This window comes from Lonchura striata, chromosome 5 (assembly GCF_050655825.1).
Source record: "Lonchura striata isolate lonStrDom1 chromosome 5, ASM5065582v1, whole genome shotgun sequence".
In the NCBI taxonomy this organism is placed as follows: domain Eukaryota; kingdom Metazoa; phylum Chordata; class Aves; order Passeriformes; family Estrildidae; genus Lonchura; species Lonchura striata.
In genome coordinates, this window is record NC_140707.1 from 28,904,545 (window position 1) to 28,922,903 (window position 18,359).

Consider the following 18,359-nt stretch of genomic DNA (forward strand, 5'->3'; position numbering starts at 1 on the left):
TATACTATCTGGAATTGTATTTTCTTTCATGCTCAGGGCTTTCCCAAGAGGAAGCTAATACTGGACAGGAGACAAGGATTTGAAAGGAAATGTAATGCAACAAGTCACTAAAAATCAGCAAACATAGTTTTCTTGTTAGCAAATTAGATACAACAGCAGAATACTTGCTCCTCACAGTCCCAGCTCATGAGGTCTTTCATATTGGGGAGGGTCTCAACTGGCTCTGCAATGTCCAGATTCAGGCTTCACCAGACCTCCTGGAGACATTTATTGCAGAGCATCTTTGTACTTGCTGCATTCTTCACAGCACTAGGAGATGCTGGAGATCTTCTCACTTGGAAGTAAATTCTTCTAAATTGGAAAGAAGGCACAACACCTTCTCATCATGCTGTCATATTGGATTTTGAACTCTTTTTGACACTAGATTGTGTCAAAAAAAGAAATAAAAATAAAAACGCAAATTGACAGCTTCTGCAAAGCTTGGGAACTTTGTTTGAACCCAATTAATCTGGTTTAGAAACTATTCTCTAACACCATCTGACATGCAGCAAAGAACAGAGGTTCTCAAAAGGAAAGTGGCTGCTGCCAAAGTTGGCCTTTGCTCCTCTTTCTTAGAGGCACAAAAGAGAATGGGGAAAAAAAGAAATAATACATCCAGAAACTATTAGGAGTATGAGGGACCACTGTATTCAAGGATTGTAAGAAACGAACATTGTGTTTCCACAGTCTGCTTTTCTATAGGAATAGAGATATAGGTATATGCACATGATAAATACAAATATGTTATGAAGAGAGTAAGCTGTCTCATTCAAAGTTCTGCTCAATGTTTGCTTGACTACAAGTAAGGCTGTAAAGTGTCTTGACATTTTTCCCGATATTATATCAAATTGGTTAAAAAATTGGTTTTGTCACAATTAGCTCTGTCACAGATTTCCCACAGAGCAAGGAGGCAGAGAGAATGCTTGGACTTCTCTCTGTTCAGAATGACGGATCTTCCTGAACATGTTTTTCTGTATCCTTGTACTACTAAATGTATTTCTGCTAACATACATCTAATGATGTGCCCCAAAGGTTTTAAAGGAGGTGGTTCAGCAGGAGGTGGCAGCTCCATGGCCTTTGCTGATTTCTTTGCCCACATGCACTAGGTAAGAAGAGAAAAACTATACCCTCCTATACATGCTTTATCCTCTCTAACCCTGACACTGTAAGAGAGCTCTCCCATGCCTGGAGAGACTTACTAGCAGGGATATCTGAAATTAAAGACTCCACAATAAAGAATCTGTTCATCATCTTCTGTCACTCCCAGTAAGATCTACTGCCCTCCTTGGGCTTTGCTGGCATGCCACCTCATGTTGACCATGGCAATAAAGAGATTTCCCATTGTGATCAGACAATAAACATAATTAGTTATGTGTTTGCCAAGGCAAGGGGCAGAGAAGCACTGATCAACCAGTGCACATTAATGTCTGTGAGGAAATTAAAATTTAAGTCCAAGGGCTTGCCAGATGTACATCAAGGGGCATGGCTAACATCTGTTAGGAGAATCTCCATTTTTCTATCCCTTCATATTTGTAACAGAACTAGACAATACCAAAATTACTCGTACTTAGCAAGATTTTATTACTCAAAGCATTTTGGAGAACACTCTTTATACCTATGGAGAGCTTCATAATATGCTTGCAGCCTATTTTCTATATTTAGGCTTGAATACTGCAACTTCTGCAGGAATGTTACCAAAAAAAGAGGTCAGTAACTGTTAAACAGAATTTCATTTGCTGTCATTTATCATATCAGGGTGCTTTTCAAAAACCAATATGAAATCAAGCTTGTTGAAATTCATCCATATGACAAATGCCTATTTCCTGTCTCTGCTTCAATTTGATAGTGACATGTCTGCACTTATTAGATTTAGTACCCGCTGAAGTAAAAAGTAAGAAATTCAAAATGGCAAAGAATATCTAAATCTGTGCCACAGACATGTCCAGAAATACTAACTAAAGGGCTGCCTAAACTCCAAACCCAGGACAACCCAAGAATCTTCCACTTGCACATTATGAAAATTTTAAAAAATGCTGTGAAGCTCTCTTGAGTCCTTCAGAAATTTTCTATTAAACAATATAGCAATAGATAGTTATTTGGCAAAATTAACATAAAAAACTCTGTTCTCTATACATCAGAAGCAGTATTCAGTTGATATGAAGGAATTGCATAGATTTAACCTCAAACAAAATTATAAACAGCTCTGTAACAACAGAAGGATATGATGAGACTGAAGCTGTAAACAGACCTTTCACCTTCCAAAACCACTACAAACAGCATCAACACACTTTCATAAAAGATAAGCCTAAATTGTTAAATTGATAGGAGTGTAATATGCATTTGGACTATGAAAAGTACTTCCAGAACATCAAATTTCTTTGATAATTCCACTGGCATAACTAGTTTATAAATTCATTCTATGGAGTAGATGACTCACTCTTAACCTACCTTTAGTGTCCTCATACTGTTAACTCTTAGGGCCATGATCAGATGAGAGCAGCTTTCATAATTATGACAGAGAGCATGAAGAGCAGGGGGTGGTGTTTAATTTAAACTTCAGCTACAATTTATCAGTCATATCAGGAGCTGGTATAAAATTGCAGCACACTATTAAGGCTGTAGTTCCACATCATTATATTTACTCACTGTACACTGATTTAAGAGAGCTACCTCTCCCTCCCAGCTCTGGTCTCCTCACAGCAGAGTCCACTTCCACCTTACTGACTCAGTTACTCTCAACACCACGCTCTAAACTAGAGCTGTGAAATCATGCTGATAAAATAACATAAACATAAATAAATTAAATTTTAACAAAGCTACTGTAACTTCCCCAGTTTTGAATCTAACCCTCTGCTGTTCATGAACTGTAACTATTTCTTGGTTTTGGGGATGTATTTGTGTTTCTGTCATTTGTGTCTAAACTGACTGCAGGGAGACAGTGGCATTGAAACAGATCATCACATTTATCAGCTGCCTACCGGGTGCAAAGTGTCGGGGTTATTTTGGTCAGTGCTATAGTCTAATATATGTATCACACTTCCCCCTTAGCATGAATGAAAGGTGAGGATGAACTCACATGTTTGCAGATAGTCAAAAACATATTAGAAATAGCAGAGTTATCACACTAAATTTTTGTGAACTTCATCCAAACAATAATGAAACTGTAAGGTCCACAGAGGTGAACAGCATTTATATTTTTTTCAGTTTTAAATATTGCTACTCTGCCCTCAGCCTTGGCTACAGCACAGTTGAGGCCTGCACTCTTTCTTTGGGAACCTTGGAGAGAGCTGCTTTGGGGCATTTTGGGGGGCTGAGACTACCATTTGGCCTTCAGCTGAGCTGCAGCATCAATCCTGGAGTGACAGCAGAGCTCATGCATTCAGCTCATGCCTTTAGACAAGCACAAATAATTCACAGGCCAGTGGGTGACTATGGCAGATGGCAACCTCTGAGTGATGAAGGCCAAGTTCTCTGCTGAAGTGAACAGGGACAGCATGGCAGAAAAGCCAGGGAAGCAGGGAGTCCAGCCTATCCAAAGCCACAGAGCAATTCCTGTTTATTAACAACTACTCATTTTCATTTCATCAGAACCATACAGCCTCTCCCTGTTTCCACTCCCTTTACTTCTAATTTTCTCTCCTTCAGTACTCTTACCTTTTTCCAGTCTTTTCCATTAGACACATCTCATCCCCTCATGTATCACTTCATGGCATGCACTGACCTCCTCCTCTCATTTTCTGAGCCAAATATCCTTGTCTGACTTAGAGATGTTTCCACATTTAAACTCTACAGTTATGAAAGAGATAGTGGCAAAGGGTGGGAGGTTTGTGGAGTCAGCACACAGATACACAGTGCAGTTTCAATCTGTGCTAACACGTTTTTAGATGGAGCATCGAGAAGAATGTTTGCTTCTGCTAGTTTAAATAAAATGAAGGGCCACAACTCCGAAACTGACTCATTATTGGGCACAGTCTGAGCTACTTTAGGCAAGCAGTGAGGTATAGAAGCAATACCAGCTGTAATTGCTGTAGGTTCTGATATGCTTAGAAATTAATCAAAGAAGTTACTGCAGAATACTTTTGAGTGATTTCAAGAGTTCAATATCTACACAGACACTCTTACCCCAGAACAAATGTCCTCATAGGGGATTATACTTATATAATTAATTTAAAGTAGCTTATTTAAGGAAAAGTCCAGGAGCAGACAGATCTTAGGATTTGGTTGATCACACAGTCAAAACTTTCCAATCCAATTCACTTCCCCTACATCTTTGTTCATTTAGTTTCAACTTCATTTCAAGTCTTTACTGGTTACTTAGGTCACTTCAACTACAACCTGTGATCTTACAGAAGAAACCAGAAAAGGTAAAACATCCACCGCATTGAGGAGAAACAGGGCAGGGCTATAGAGTACAGCATTTCCACCTCCAGCAATCAGCCAAAGCAATCTGTGGGTTGAAACCAGAGGGAGATCTCCCATGACACCAGGCAAGGAGCTAATGTATGAAGCTGTAACACAATGGACTCAACACCAAGCAAGCAGAGGAGAGGGTGTGCTCCAGTATAATATTAATCTCTTTTTTCTAAGTTGACCTGGGCTTAACTGAAGGAGACAGGTTTGAAGTTTGTTTCAAATCTCTTTAAATAGATGAAAGTCTTTGAATTGAAAAGACAGTGAATCGGGGCTTTCATGTAGCTCCTATCCCTCACTGTGAGGCTACACCCAACAGCCAAGAAATAAAAAGAAAGGCTCTGCCTCCTTACTATTTTGTTCCATCTCCTCTGTGCCTGGTGAAGTCCTGGTCAAACTGAGGGGGAGAAGAGCTTATCTGCTATTGTAACAGAAGGAAAACATCACATCTCATGCTTAGAAAACCCCATTAATTAGAACACCACTGAGATGTTCGGGCTGCCAATAACTGCCATTTTCTTTTAAAGAAGACGGGCTTCATAGTGAAGAAAGGAAGAATTAGTTGCACTGCTAACCACCTTGCATGGCTTGTTTTCCCACCTGATTTGTTTCCACCATAGAGGGTGCCTTGTGCAAACTTCTCTGTTCAGAGCACAGAGCTTTTTTACCTTCCCTTTTCCTGAACTCCAGGAAAGATTCCCCACCAGTGTAATCTGCCCAGGTTACATTGGCAGAGCTTCAGAGGGCAAACAAATGCTGATCCAAAGCATTCTCTCACTGATCTCTTGCTACACATCCATTCATGAAGAGTTCAGCAGAAAAAAAAATAACAGTACTAAACACAAAAAGCAGAGGTAACAGATTTTTTCTGAAACAGAAGTTCTGTGTACTGCAATCCCACTTAACTGCCTTTGGTAACACTTGCGATGCTTGAAAAACCATCATGTCAGAAACCCTAGCAGTTTCCAAATGTATTATACCCACTATACCCATAAAGCACCACCTTTATGACCTTTTTTCTTGGGGGTCTCCAAGGAATTTAGCTTGTAGCTATACTACTATTTGTACTATTTTATTAATGGCTACAAACCCAGTTCAGACCCAAATGCTCCTTTTAGTACTCTCCACATTGTATCTTTGCAGCCAAATATTTTCAAAAGAGCCCTTTACTCCAATTTTCAGAGGGGCTCTGGTGTACCACTTAAGCAGCTGAAGAGGGGAAGAGCTGTTAGAAATGTGCTTGGAGCTCTGCTACTCATGAAATGACACCAAAGGTCAGACTTTTTTCAGTACCAAAGAGATATACAGCATCCTGAGCACCTGGAAAACAGAGCCATGCATTTAAGAAATCAGGAACTTAGTTGGCAACTTTTGCCTCATTCTTCTTAGCCATTAAATACACCCTAAATCAGAAAGCAAATATTCAGTACCATCTCTGACCACATGAAGTTGTTCCTGTTTTTAGTCTCTTTACCCACTCTGAGCCAATCTTGTCAGCATTGCTTTCAGAAGCCTGATTTTATCTTTTTATCACTGCTGCTACAAGACAGCTGATTGCAAAGAACATGTCTGTAATGAAATCAGATGACCCAGAAAAGAAGTGCTAACACCAAGTCTAGATTAAAAAAACAAGTACAAGTAGATGTTCTCTCTGACTGCAGGCAGTCCATGTTAAAATGCTGGAGCAATACAGGCACTGTAAAAGAAAGTCCCCTAAATCTGTCCATATACCAGATTGCTAAGCTTCCCTAAATTTTCCACAGGTTTAAGCATGTGGGTGACCTACTTAAAACAATGTAATTAAAATAAGCAAGAGCATGATTATCTTTGCTATAAGAAGGCCTAAAGTTTTCTATTATTTTGTCCTCAAAAAGCAAAAGCTTTCTTAGATGCATTGTTAAGACAAAGAAATTTACTTTCACAGGTTCTAGTTTTAGACTCTTTTTAAAAATGTGGGTATTCATCCACTGACACAAAACTTGCTTAATAATACATGCCTGCTCTACTTGTTTCATTCACCTTACAGTTTTCTCTAATATGAGGAAAGGTCCTTCATAAAAGAACAGATTTTTTTTTATGTGCCAAACCTAGGCCTTACCAGACTCCTAAAAAAAGTGTAGCAGCACATGTCTTCATCCAGGCTTCTATTAACCAGATGCTTTTTATCTGCTCTGACTCAAAAGGCTAATGCAAAGGAAAATAGTGCTCTCACACACAGAAGACTTCAAATCCATCTCAACTGGTTTTCCCTGTTTATCAGACTCCAAGCTTTTTCTTAGCCTCTCAATAAATCCCTCCTATTCACAGTGTCTCCCAAAGATCATAATAAAATTAAATATTTATCTTGCATTCCCAAATGGAGCGTGCACACATGATGATGGAATTAGGAAATCATGAAGCAGAGAGAACTGGACACCAGAAGAGCCATACAAAATCACCCAAAGCCATTAAATTTAAGAGATTTCAGCTGCTGTCAAGGATATCTGGACTAGCTGAGGAAGAAAGAAGTTCAGCTTAAAAGAAGACCATATGAAACAGCTCTAATTCCTCCAGGTGAAAGGGGTTTGTGTTCACATACTGCAGCACCATTATAGTTCACACTGTCAACAGTACATATCCAGCAGCAATGCAAGTGAATATTTTAAATTACATGTGTCCTACTGTTCACAGCTAGGTCTGCTCTGGGAGCAGGAAACCAGCTTCACCCCAGCCACTCCCTTCCTGCAGGGCTCGTTCATGCTGACTGCAGACACTGGGATCTTGGCAGTGCCAGAGAAAGACAAAGCTCAACCTCCATCTCCCATTTGAGAGGTAAGGTGTGCAGGGCTTAAAACCGCTTTGTAGGATGGAAGAATAAACATCTTAGCACAGAGGGTCTAGGATACTGTTTGTAGTCAAATCCAAACCTCTTGAGCACAAGGCCAGAATTCTCCTTTACTGCAGAGCTGACATTCCAGTCTGAGAGTTCATATTTCATAGTAAAAAAGTAATGAAAGGAGCTTCCATATTTCCTGGTTAACATTTCAGCCTTCTAAAGGGTAATAAACCACTATCTCCCTACAACAACAGATAAGCCAGACAAATAAAATGTCAAACTACTTTAGAAATAAGCTAGTCAAGATAATAGAATGAATCTCTTGAGTAGCCATTAATAGCATTTGGCAAAGATGATTCCAGAGGACATATGATAACTAATACAAAAGGATGTACTATTTTTATATCTCCCCTTTAAAATTAATTTAGTGCTGACAGGAAGATACCTGCTTAATATCTAAAACCTTCCCCATATCCTTACGAGGAATGGTACCACTAACAGTTCTATGAAAAAACCAAAGCAGAGGCTGCATGGTCAGACAGAGGGAGCCCTGTACTGAGACTCAAGGCCAGGGATCCTTATCCCAGTTCTCCTACTAGCCAAGTGACCATGGGGGCAAACTGCTTTCCCTGTCACATATCTGCAGTGTGAGATTATCACATACTTCACGAAACACTGAGAAGTATCAGCACAGAGCATGCTGCAAGACCTGTGTTTTTATTATCACCGAATTCTCTAGCTGCACAACTAACATAAAGGGAATAAAAACTCTATATCAACCAAATAAGCAGCTAAGTTGTGAGTAAAACAGCAATATGGGATACAGACATATTTATTTACTTGCATTGCTTCCTACAAAACAAAGACGACAGTCAGAGCCCGTATTAACAATTACTTGGCGTCACAAAACAAGAATATATCAGCTAGACCTAACTTTTTCTATTGTGCTTTCTGAATGACTTGCCATTATCACCATAATACAGCATGAAAAATACTGCACTCTTCAGCTTCTATTTTTTGATTAACCAGGTGCTCTGGGAATTTCTGTCTATCCCCATTTGTAATTACTAGTTGTTATTGACATTTTCAATGTGAGTTGCTGGCAATTAAATCTATTTGGAAAGAAAAAAACTTTTTTTCTTCTATAGAAATGACTTACTTATTTTTAAAAATAAACCAGACCTATAAGGTTAAAAATCTAATTCTGATCCTTCCTTCTGCCAAGTTCTGATTAAGTTTTCCTCATTTTCCAGTGGCTCTGAAGAGAATTGGAGAAGTTCACCATCTCTCATAAGGCAAGTGGGAACTCTGGAGAAGTTTGAAGTATAATAATGAAAGCCCTTGCAGCAAGTCTTCCATAATGCCAGTTATCCTCAGGTACCAGCTCTCTGAGCTGGAAGGCAGAGATGAGGAGCAGAACAAAGCCCTCATAATTCGGGAGAACAGATCAGTGACCTGCTACACATCTAGACATACACAAGGCTATAGGACCTGATAGGATCCACCCAGGGGCAATGAGGGAGCTGCTGGAAGAGTTTCCCAAGCCACTTCCAACCATCTGCCAGCTGTCCTGGTGAACCAGGGGGCTCCCAGATGACCAAAGTCAGCAATTGTAATGTCCATCTACAGAAAGGTGGGAAGGAGGATTTGGGGAAGGACAGACATGTCAGCCTGACCTTGGTGCCAGGGAAGTCATGGAGCAGATTGTCCTGAGTGCCAGCATGTGGCACACACAGGAGAACCAGGGGATCAGATCCAGCCAGGATGGGTTTGTGAAACTCATCTGCTGCTTGACCAAACTGATCTCCTTCTATGTGTTTAGTGGATGATGGAAAGGCTGTGGATGTGTCTATGTGGACTTTAGTAAAGCCTTTGACACTGTTTCCCACAGCACTGTCCTGGAGAAGCTGGCTGCTCATGGCTTTGGGTAGGTGCATTACTCACTGGCTAAAAACCTGACTGGATGGCTGGGCCCAGAGGTGGGGGTGAGTGGTAGGTAACAAATGACAGGATGAGAGGAAATGGCCTAAAGTTGCACCAGGACAGGTTTAGATTAGATATTAGGAAAAACTTCTTCACACAAAGGGTGGTCAGGCATTGGAATAGGCTGCCTAGGAAAGTGCTGCAGTCATCATCCCTGAAGTCTCAAAAAATCTGTGGATAAGACACCCCAAGTGACATGGTTTAGTGGTGAACATGGTGGTGCCAGGTTAATGGTTGGACTAGATGATCATGAAGGTCTTTTCTAACCTTAACAATTCTATGAATTTAAGTGCTGGGGAATGCAATAAGCAAAGGAAGGCTAAGGAAAGCATTTTTGAGGGCTGTCTTGCACAATGCAGTTCTCCCCTTGCTTGAAGTGCACAGAGATAAGCAGCAAGAAACTCTGAATTAGCAAATCTTTTCCCTGGTTCCAGATTCCTGATCCTCTGCATTCACAATTTGGGCTAAAAATCAGAGTTTCACCTTCAGGACTTCCATTGCCATTTATAGCTGGAAAAGGGCTTTTCAGAGTGAGATTTTTTTCACTTCTTATTGATTACTGCTGTCAAAGGAGCCTGTAGGTTTTCTCCATCCTGTCAGCCCTAAGGTGTTTAGTATGGCAAACCAGCCTCCTTGTCAGCAGTGAGGCAAGAAGCAGGAAGAGCTAAAAAAATATAAGCGCTGGCAGGGAAAGCAAAGCATTATTCCTCTCCACAACAACTTCACTCCTAACATCAGGCATGCAGGTAGAAAGCCTTTTCATGGCACAAAGATCCTTTTAAATCTCTCAGAATCTACAACCTGACAGCTTCTGGTCTAGACTCCTTGTCTGTGTGCAAGTACTACACTGACACAGGAAGCCTTTCCCCCTTCTTTGTGTCAGGAAAGGAGCACCACAGTGTGCCACTTCTCCACAAGGTCATCTCCTTGTCTGTACAGCAGAAGTGACTATTCTGGTTAAATCTCACCTCCCTGTGACAACACACTTGAGATAACAATTCACACTACCTGATTTCCATGGTGAAATGCTACCTGGGAGACTCACATTTCTTTTGTATGAAGTACAAACACTTACTATATGCATAATCAAACACATTCACTGTCAGCCCAAGCAGATGCCCCCAGCACTCATTCACCAAGTTTATGCAAAAGGCCTTACACCAGAAAAAAAACTCTTCTCCTTAGTCTGTAAAAACCACTTTAAATACTCAATATAAGAAATTTCTGCAGAGGAACAGATTTGGCTTGATATTTTTTTCCTGCACACTTTATACAGCAGTGCTGTGCACAATGCTGTAAGGATGAGCAAATAAACATGGTCTTAAGAGTTGTACCCTCCAAATCATACAGCCATCCTGTGTGAATATTTACAGTAACAAAGAAAACAAAGAAGCTTCCCACTCTTCTTCAAACCTTGCCTGGAAGCTCTGCAGAGTTAAATATATAACAATACAAAATCAACAAAATCACTAACCATGCATAAAATTGGGTCAGTCCAACTGCTGAAGGTTTATGCTTGCTGCATCTCCTTGGCCCAAACCTGTAATTCGGTTTGAGAGTTGAAAGCAAAGTTGTTCCAGTTTTGACTCAGTAATTCAGTAAACAAAACAAAACAAAATAGTCCAATTAAAGACTATATTGGTGAGTAAATTATGGCCAAACTACGAACAACTACACTACCTGCTCCATTTAATTAAAAAACCTACATGGACAGAACAGCCATTTTGAGGGGCTCATGTAACAACAGGTACTTTAGTTTTAACAGATAAAATGAAAGGAGAAAAGGAAACAAAAAGTTATTTTTCTAGCATAAGTCACTGAGATTTTATTCATTTAATTCGATTGACATAGGTTAACAATATAGAACAGATCTTAATTCCACTAATAAATTAACACGGAAGTCATAGATTCAAAGATACACATCAGAAACAAAGAAAATACATTTAAAAGGGGGGGGGGGGAACAAACAAACAAACCCCAAACCCCAAACACCATAAAACCAGAGCAATCCAAGAACTGGAGATGTAAGAGCAGGAGGAGAAGAATTACTGAAAATCAAGCAATGTAAAAACTCCTAAGAGACACCATCCTTTTTAGGGTGTGAAATTAACCAAGTCAAAAGTTGATATCAATTAACATCAGTGGACTTCAATTCCACTTCACGCTATGCACACTATGGACCTTGAAAATCCTCAATTTACCTGTGCTGCAGAAGTCCACAAGCCTACATGGTCTGATATAATCACCTGCAATTCCCAGTGAAAAGGGACACCACGTAATGGTGATTGTTTCTTTGACTGTCTTCAGTAGCTTGCAAACAGTGAGTACTTGCTATTTGCTGTCACCTGTATTTTCTTTTAAACTGCAAGCCAGAAATTATTTTTCTTTCTAGTTTTCTGACAAAATCTCACTTTCCTCAGGTTGGGACTGGTCACTCTGTCACCTGTCACTCTTTAAAGGAAACTGAAATAGGAAGTATTTTAAATAAAATAAAGGGGAAAGACTGAACCTCTATTGAAAAGCATCACCACTTCAGATATATCCACTTGGAAGTTATTACAGTGTTTTATTTCCAGCTTTAGCCTTCCAGAAGATTCAGAAATATTCTTCCCTACAGGGCTTTAGAAGGGACTGAACATAAACACCAATGCATCATCATCTTCCTTTCTGCCTACTTCAGGAGCTGCACTCTGAGATTATCCCAAATATATCTCAGTCTCTCAGCCATTTGTTGCTGGGTGATCAACTATATAGGTACAGCAGCTCTGTCAGGTGCTGCAGCATCTCTTTTTTTAATCTGTTTATCTGTCCTTTCCTTCTCACAGTGTGTTCTTCTACATCTTCACTGTTTTATAACATGATTTCAAGGATTGGATCTGGGTTTTTTTCCTATCAAAATACATATGCTGTGCAAAAAAAAATTCAGATTTGGGGGGAAATATGAAGATTGGCAGATTTCATGCATGACTTCGGGTTTTATTTATTATTTCAATTTTTTTTTTCCTTAAACAGTGAATTCTCATAATATATCAGCATTTGTCATAAATCAAACAAAGTAAAAAAAAAAAGTTATCTGAGTATGAAAGAATACAATTGTGCTCCATGTTTAGGTAAACAACAACCACATCATATGAAGTTTGCCAGTATGAAAAAACAAGGATCCTGGGCCAATAATTCACTTCAGTCCCCTCACACAAAGAGCTCAGTACAATGTCTTTCCAGGCCACCACACCCCAGAGGAAAGAAGGAAACACAACCCACATCAGCAACGTAAGCAACATCTGCTGGTACCAGTCTGATCTATTATATTAACTGTACTACTTTCTGCATCTTGTCATTTCTACTGTCTACAAAGCCATTCATCGAGGCTTGCAGTTTAAATGTAATTATCTACTCCAAATGTTATTTCAAATCAAAAAATTGATCACAACTGCTCACGTACCTGATGGAGGAATGGGAACTCAGAGCACTTGGTGTGATCCCAGTAGACAAGGTGGCCTCTCTGCAACCAGCACACTGGGGACCTGCAAAACAAGAGCCTGTGTGTCAGAAGTTGCATGTCTTTTACAAAACACAAGGGGAAAAACTCTTTCTAACCGTGCCTTTGAGAAGGACAAAAGAGACTCCCACTCATTAACTACGCTAAACCCACTGGATTAAAACCTAATAGAGGAAAAACCTGGCAAGGTGGGACTGTAAAGGATGGTGCATGAAACCCCAGCTTGGCTCCTGAAGTCATCAGAATGACAACAACCAACAATGGCAGCAGGAGCAGAGCAAGAGGGAGACATCACATTCTAAACTGGTGGGATCATGTTCTTCACTCTCAATGGGATTTTAGACCCTTTCTCCCATAGGCACTTCTGAACATCACACATAGCATGCTTCCACTTAGGCATATGTTCAAGCACTTCATTAGAAAAGGGTAGTATTATCAGCTTCTTTGCATAATCTGAATCCTATTAAACACTGGATCAGATATGAGCAATTCATCCCATTAAACACTGGATCAGATATGAGCACTTTATGGACTTGCGACTCAAAAAACCATGTACACAGATCCAGACTATATAATGTATAAATCCAATAGTGGGTTGGGGGATGAAGTTCATTGAAAAACAAAATACAAGAACCTGAAAAGAAAAATTAAAAATCAGCTTTCTAATATCAAAATATTTTCATAGAACATAAAGCATTGGAATCTGTCTTGTGTACTATTTTGGTTTTTAAAGAAGTTATAATTCTGATCTTTTTTTGTATAACCACAGAAAATAATTTTTCATTTATTGCTTTAAAAGAAAGCAGAGCTCTCCCCAAAATATCATGCACACAGAAATTGAAAAGAGTTTATTAAATTTAAAAAAAAAAGAACGCCATCAGTAGAACAGCAAAAGCCATCATTACATACAAAATAATGAAGTAACTACATATTGTACTGGATAAGACAGGGCAGATGTAAAATTAAACCTCCATCTCAGATCATGTCATTGCCCACATGATGTCCTGTATAAAAACTTAGCTTCACAGAATCTCAGCCTGGTTGAGGTTGGAAGGGAGCCCTGGAGGACATCTGATCCAACTGTCTCGTTCAAGCAGAGGCACTCAGAGCCAGTTGCCCAGAATTGTATCAGACAGCTTTTAAATATCTCCAACCACAAGGCTGCACAACCTCTCTGGGCAGCCTGTGCCAGCACTCAGTCACCCTCACAGCAAGAGTATTTTCCTGATGTTCAGGCAAAACTTCCTCTGTTTCAGTCGGTGCTTCTGTTCCTGTCACTGGGCACCACTCAAAAGAGCCTCACTCCAATCTTCTTTGTTCCCTCCCTTCAACTATTTATATAGAATGATAAGACTCCCCCTGAGTCTTCTCCTCTAAAAGCTGAATAGTTCCAGCTCTCTCATCTCAGCCCTTCTCCATTACTCATCTCTGTGGCACTTCACTTCCATCGTGATAAGACTCACTTAAAAATGCACACTGCTTCCAGGAGCCCAGAGGACTTGAGAAGAAATTATTAACCAGGTGCTACGGCCTTATTCATGCTTCTCATCCCCCACCACCCCAATTATGGACTGGCTGAAAGGCTTTCAATGGAAAGCTTTTAAGTGAAGAGTGTTAAAAGCAGAGTAAGAAGTGTTTTTATGCCAATGCAATGACTTCCATAGTTATTAAGGCAGAATTAGTATACTTGGAGTAACAGAAATCATCAGGAATAGACAATTAAGAGTACAGTTTAATCCTCAAAAACAAGATGCTTTAAGACCTAACAGCCTGACTGAAACCAATGATATCAAAGAGAGATCTAACTCTTCCAAAAGGCCTGCAAGGCGTTTGATGCCTCTTTTACCAGTAGGCTTTCCCTGCCTTTGGTTCAAAGTCATCCAAAAGGGTGAACTTCAAACACCTGTTTCAAGTGAAGAGTATGACACTGGAGGATGCCCTTTATTCAACCAGACAGACTCCATAGGAACAAACACAGATGTTCAGCACTCCTGTCTTCTACTTCATGAGTTAAAAAAAAAACCAAAAAAACCTGCATGGTCTAATTACTGAATAAATGAAACAGATTAATTAGGTTAGACAGACAGAAGAAATAAAGCTATTCCTTCCCATTTAACCACACATTCAGTACAGGAGATGTACCAATAATTGCATAAATTAAGCAATTCAAGTACAGCACTAGAAGATCTTTCAGGAAAGAAGTGATTCCAGATGAGAAGGACACTATGAACTACTGATTGCATCAATGTGTTCTTACCCACTTCTGAACACTTCTGCTGCCTAGAACAGATTTACTGTTGTCAGGCACAGCACCTGAAGTGCCATCCAAGGTACAAAATCTGCTCTCCCTCATGATGTCTTTTATCCAAATTGCATCCATAGACAGATTATTCACAACTGGGAAAATGCATCCAAAGTCTATTTCCCAGCAGCTTTTAAGAGTGAACTTTATAGAAGTGAGGTATGAATGGAGATCATCTTGGGAGAGTGTTCTGCGGTATAAAGGACCTCAGTGGGACAAATGTGTCTTTATTTTTGTTTCCAGCTTATTAGAAAGAAGAGAATCCCATATTTGTTCCATTTTCAAATACCAAAAGAAACAAAACCAACAAAAATTTGAGTAAACTTAGAGGTGGAGGAATTGTTTCTACAATGTTTCTGCTTTGTTTCTGAGCCAAGAAAGTGCTTGTATGTCTTCTGTATACTTGATCTAGCTTGATTTATAGCATTAGAGAATTTGCTTGACCTAATGAACTCTGAGATCTCCACAACTTTAACTCTTTTGCTATAAATCCTTCTGTGTTTTAGCACCATGATATACATATAAAAACACAACTGACCAGACACATAGCCCAGAAATAAATTCTGAACTTTTGCCTGAAGCCAAGGAGAAGCTCTGTTGCCCACCTAATGAAATATATCTATGGGAAACAATGCTAAAATCTAGAACTTAATTAATTATAAAATTATTATAAATAAATGAATAGAACAGGAATCATTATTAAAATCTAAAATAGATTTCTTCCCTTTTCATTAATCTTTTTGTTTTATGAACTTAATTTTTTCATGCCTGCCAGAAAACTAGATAACAAGGAATCTCAGCATCCCTTTTGTTGAAAGTGCTTAATACCATACAGACCCCATCAAAACACTGATCACTTCAAAGTTCTTCTTTTAACCTTTTAATTTAACTTTCAAAGGATAAAAACACTGAGGTCTCTTTGTTGTCATAATCCGGAGGCTCTGCTAGCCCAAGACTGCGGCTGTTGAATTTTCACTGAGGTTAATTCACATTATTGCACAGAACAAGCTCAAGGCCAGTGCAACTTCAGGCTTACTTGACATCACACTGTGACTTTTCAAACTCTTGCTACAGAAGCTCCCTTCAACAAAAAATTAAGCTTCTGAGCTTGTGATTATGTATTTAGCCTAACAAGCCATAGTTAAAGCAAAAAGGGGTATAACGTCAAAAAAATGTTTCTGTCCCCTTCTTTGCTTGGTGCTCATTTAAATTCCGCCTGTCCTGAAAGGAGGAAAGTGCTGTAGATGTTTTGAAAGATTAAATCAGAGTTTATTCAATAGCACTGCAATCAATACTTTCTTTAATCAAGTAAAATAATATCTTAGGAACATATATAGTGGATTTTTTTGTATGAAAGTTTCAATAGCATTCTTAAAAATGCATACCCAGTGCTGACACTGAAATATATCCAGCCATCTTAGAATCATGAGTAATTATTTTGAAAGCCTCATGCAAAGCCAAATTCCTTGCTCTTCTGCAGCCACTCCAACTGATATAAGTAGCTCAGTTTTCAGGGGGAAGAAAAAAAGTATCACCAACACAAACCAGATATCTGAAGGGCAGTGGCAGTATGGCTAATGTTAAACAGATTAGGATAAATTAATTATATTTTCATCATGTCCCAAGTGCAAAAAACAGGGCAGTCTATTTCTTGGGAGGGAAGACATCTCTAGCTCAAAACCTCCCTGCCTTGGTACACAAGGTTCAGCCTTGGCTGAAATTTGGGATTAAGGTCAGTTGCTGAGGACAGCCAGGCAACTGAAAGGAGTGGGAAACTCTCCAAATGCAGATTAGAAAATACCTGAATGCCAGCCATGTGAGCCACAGTCCTTGCCCTTGCATCTGGAGAGAAGCTCTAATGAGCACAGTCTTTGCATGTGTGTCTCACCTGTGAGTGTGTTTTTAAGCAAGGAGGATCACATCACACACAGACACATCTGACACAACAGCCATTCATTACCTCCTCATCTCCCCTGAGGTGTGACACTCCTTACCAAAAGAAATCTTGTCAGAAAACAACTTTTTTTCAAAAACAGTGGCAAAGACTGAGGGCTCTGTTTTTCACCAAGACTCAAAATAAGTACATTTTCCATCCTTTGTGAAACATTTCTTTTCAGCATTATTAATTGCATTGTCTTCATTTCAAGGGAGAAATGATTGACAAAATGTTTTACCATCAATAAAGAATTACTAATTCTGACATTTATGTGGAAAAAGTGACTATCAAAAGAGTCATTTTGGTCTAAGAATTTGACAGTTCATTGACAACACCCCACCCCAGCCCTGCTGTGTCCATGGAAGAGCCCTGATGGTGCTGTCTGCTGCCTTAAGACAGCTTCATCTATAATACCTTCTACCAAAAGGCACTTTGAAAACTGGGGTATCAAAATCAATTGAATCTGGAATTTCTCAATGCATGGACTCCTGTAGCTGATTTTTGCCTTCTCTATATATCCTCACCTCACTATTTTCAGAGATCCTAAGGGATCACATTTCTCTGCTCTGCATCTCTTGAAGCAACAGAGCAGAAAGAGAAAAGGACTGAATTGTCTTTCTTTCTTTGCCTTGACAGAAATATCACTACTCCTGACAGGCTGCACTGTAGCAGAATGCTGCAGTCAACTATTTGATAAGAGAAGGCAGGAATGATGAGCTTCACAGCCTCCCAAATCCAACACAGACATCTAAATATGTTATTCCTTGCACTGCATATTAGCTTGGCACAGAAATTTTTTGTGTCAATGCTGTATACAGATTGTTCACAAGTAAATAAGATTAGAGCCGAGGCTGGGAAAGCTCATTCCCCAAATAATAAATTCCAGCAGTTCAAACAGAGATCAGTGCCATGGAGAATAGGACAGTACTGATTGACAAGAAGTCACCCAGCTTCACCCTCAAGCAACTCATGTAGCTGAGGTATTCCAGAGAATAAATCTATTTTGATCTTCTCATATTTTCTCATCAGATATAATTTAGCAACAAGTATGCCTAAACTGTCCAGAAGCCAGCAGAGTCCTGAGGAAAACAAAATCTTACATCAGGCTTCTGAAGGTTGCAGGACCAGATACAGAAATGAGACTGCAAGGAAATGAGGATATTACTCCTGTCCTCAGAGACCCAGCAGACTTCAGAAAAATGACAAGGGCCTTTCACAATGCTTTCAACTTCAGCACGTGAAATCAGAAAGATTACAAAATGTCAAGGCAATTCAATCTTTTGCTTTTGCTTACAAAAAGCAAGCCATTTATCTAAAGCACACTTGAGGGGCTTTGATCTTATCTTATTCTTAGGAGACATTTAAAATAACAGGA

General features: G+C 39.5%; 1 protein-coding gene across 16 annotated transcripts in view; it reads right to left on the reverse strand.

Annotated features, from left to right (window-relative positions):
- Nucleotides 1-18,359, reverse strand: part of TSPAN4 (tetraspanin 4) — a 430,007-nt gene that overhangs the window by 265,177 nt on the left and 146,471 nt on the right. For 9 of the 16 annotated variants that reach the window (XR_014955985.1, XR_014955981.1, XR_014955984.1 and 6 more), the window contains one exon: nt 12,690-12,771. Coding sequence is in view for 1 of the 16 variants with exons in the window: in XM_085581602.1 (XP_085437728.1) it covers nt 10,722-10,728 (7 nt within the window). In the remaining 15 variants the exon portion in view is untranslated. Of the gene's footprint in view, nt 10,788-12,689; nt 12,772-18,359 lie in introns of all 16 variants that reach the window. The other 7 variants (XR_014955983.1, XM_085581598.1, XM_085581602.1 and 4 more) reach the window with 2 other exon arrangements.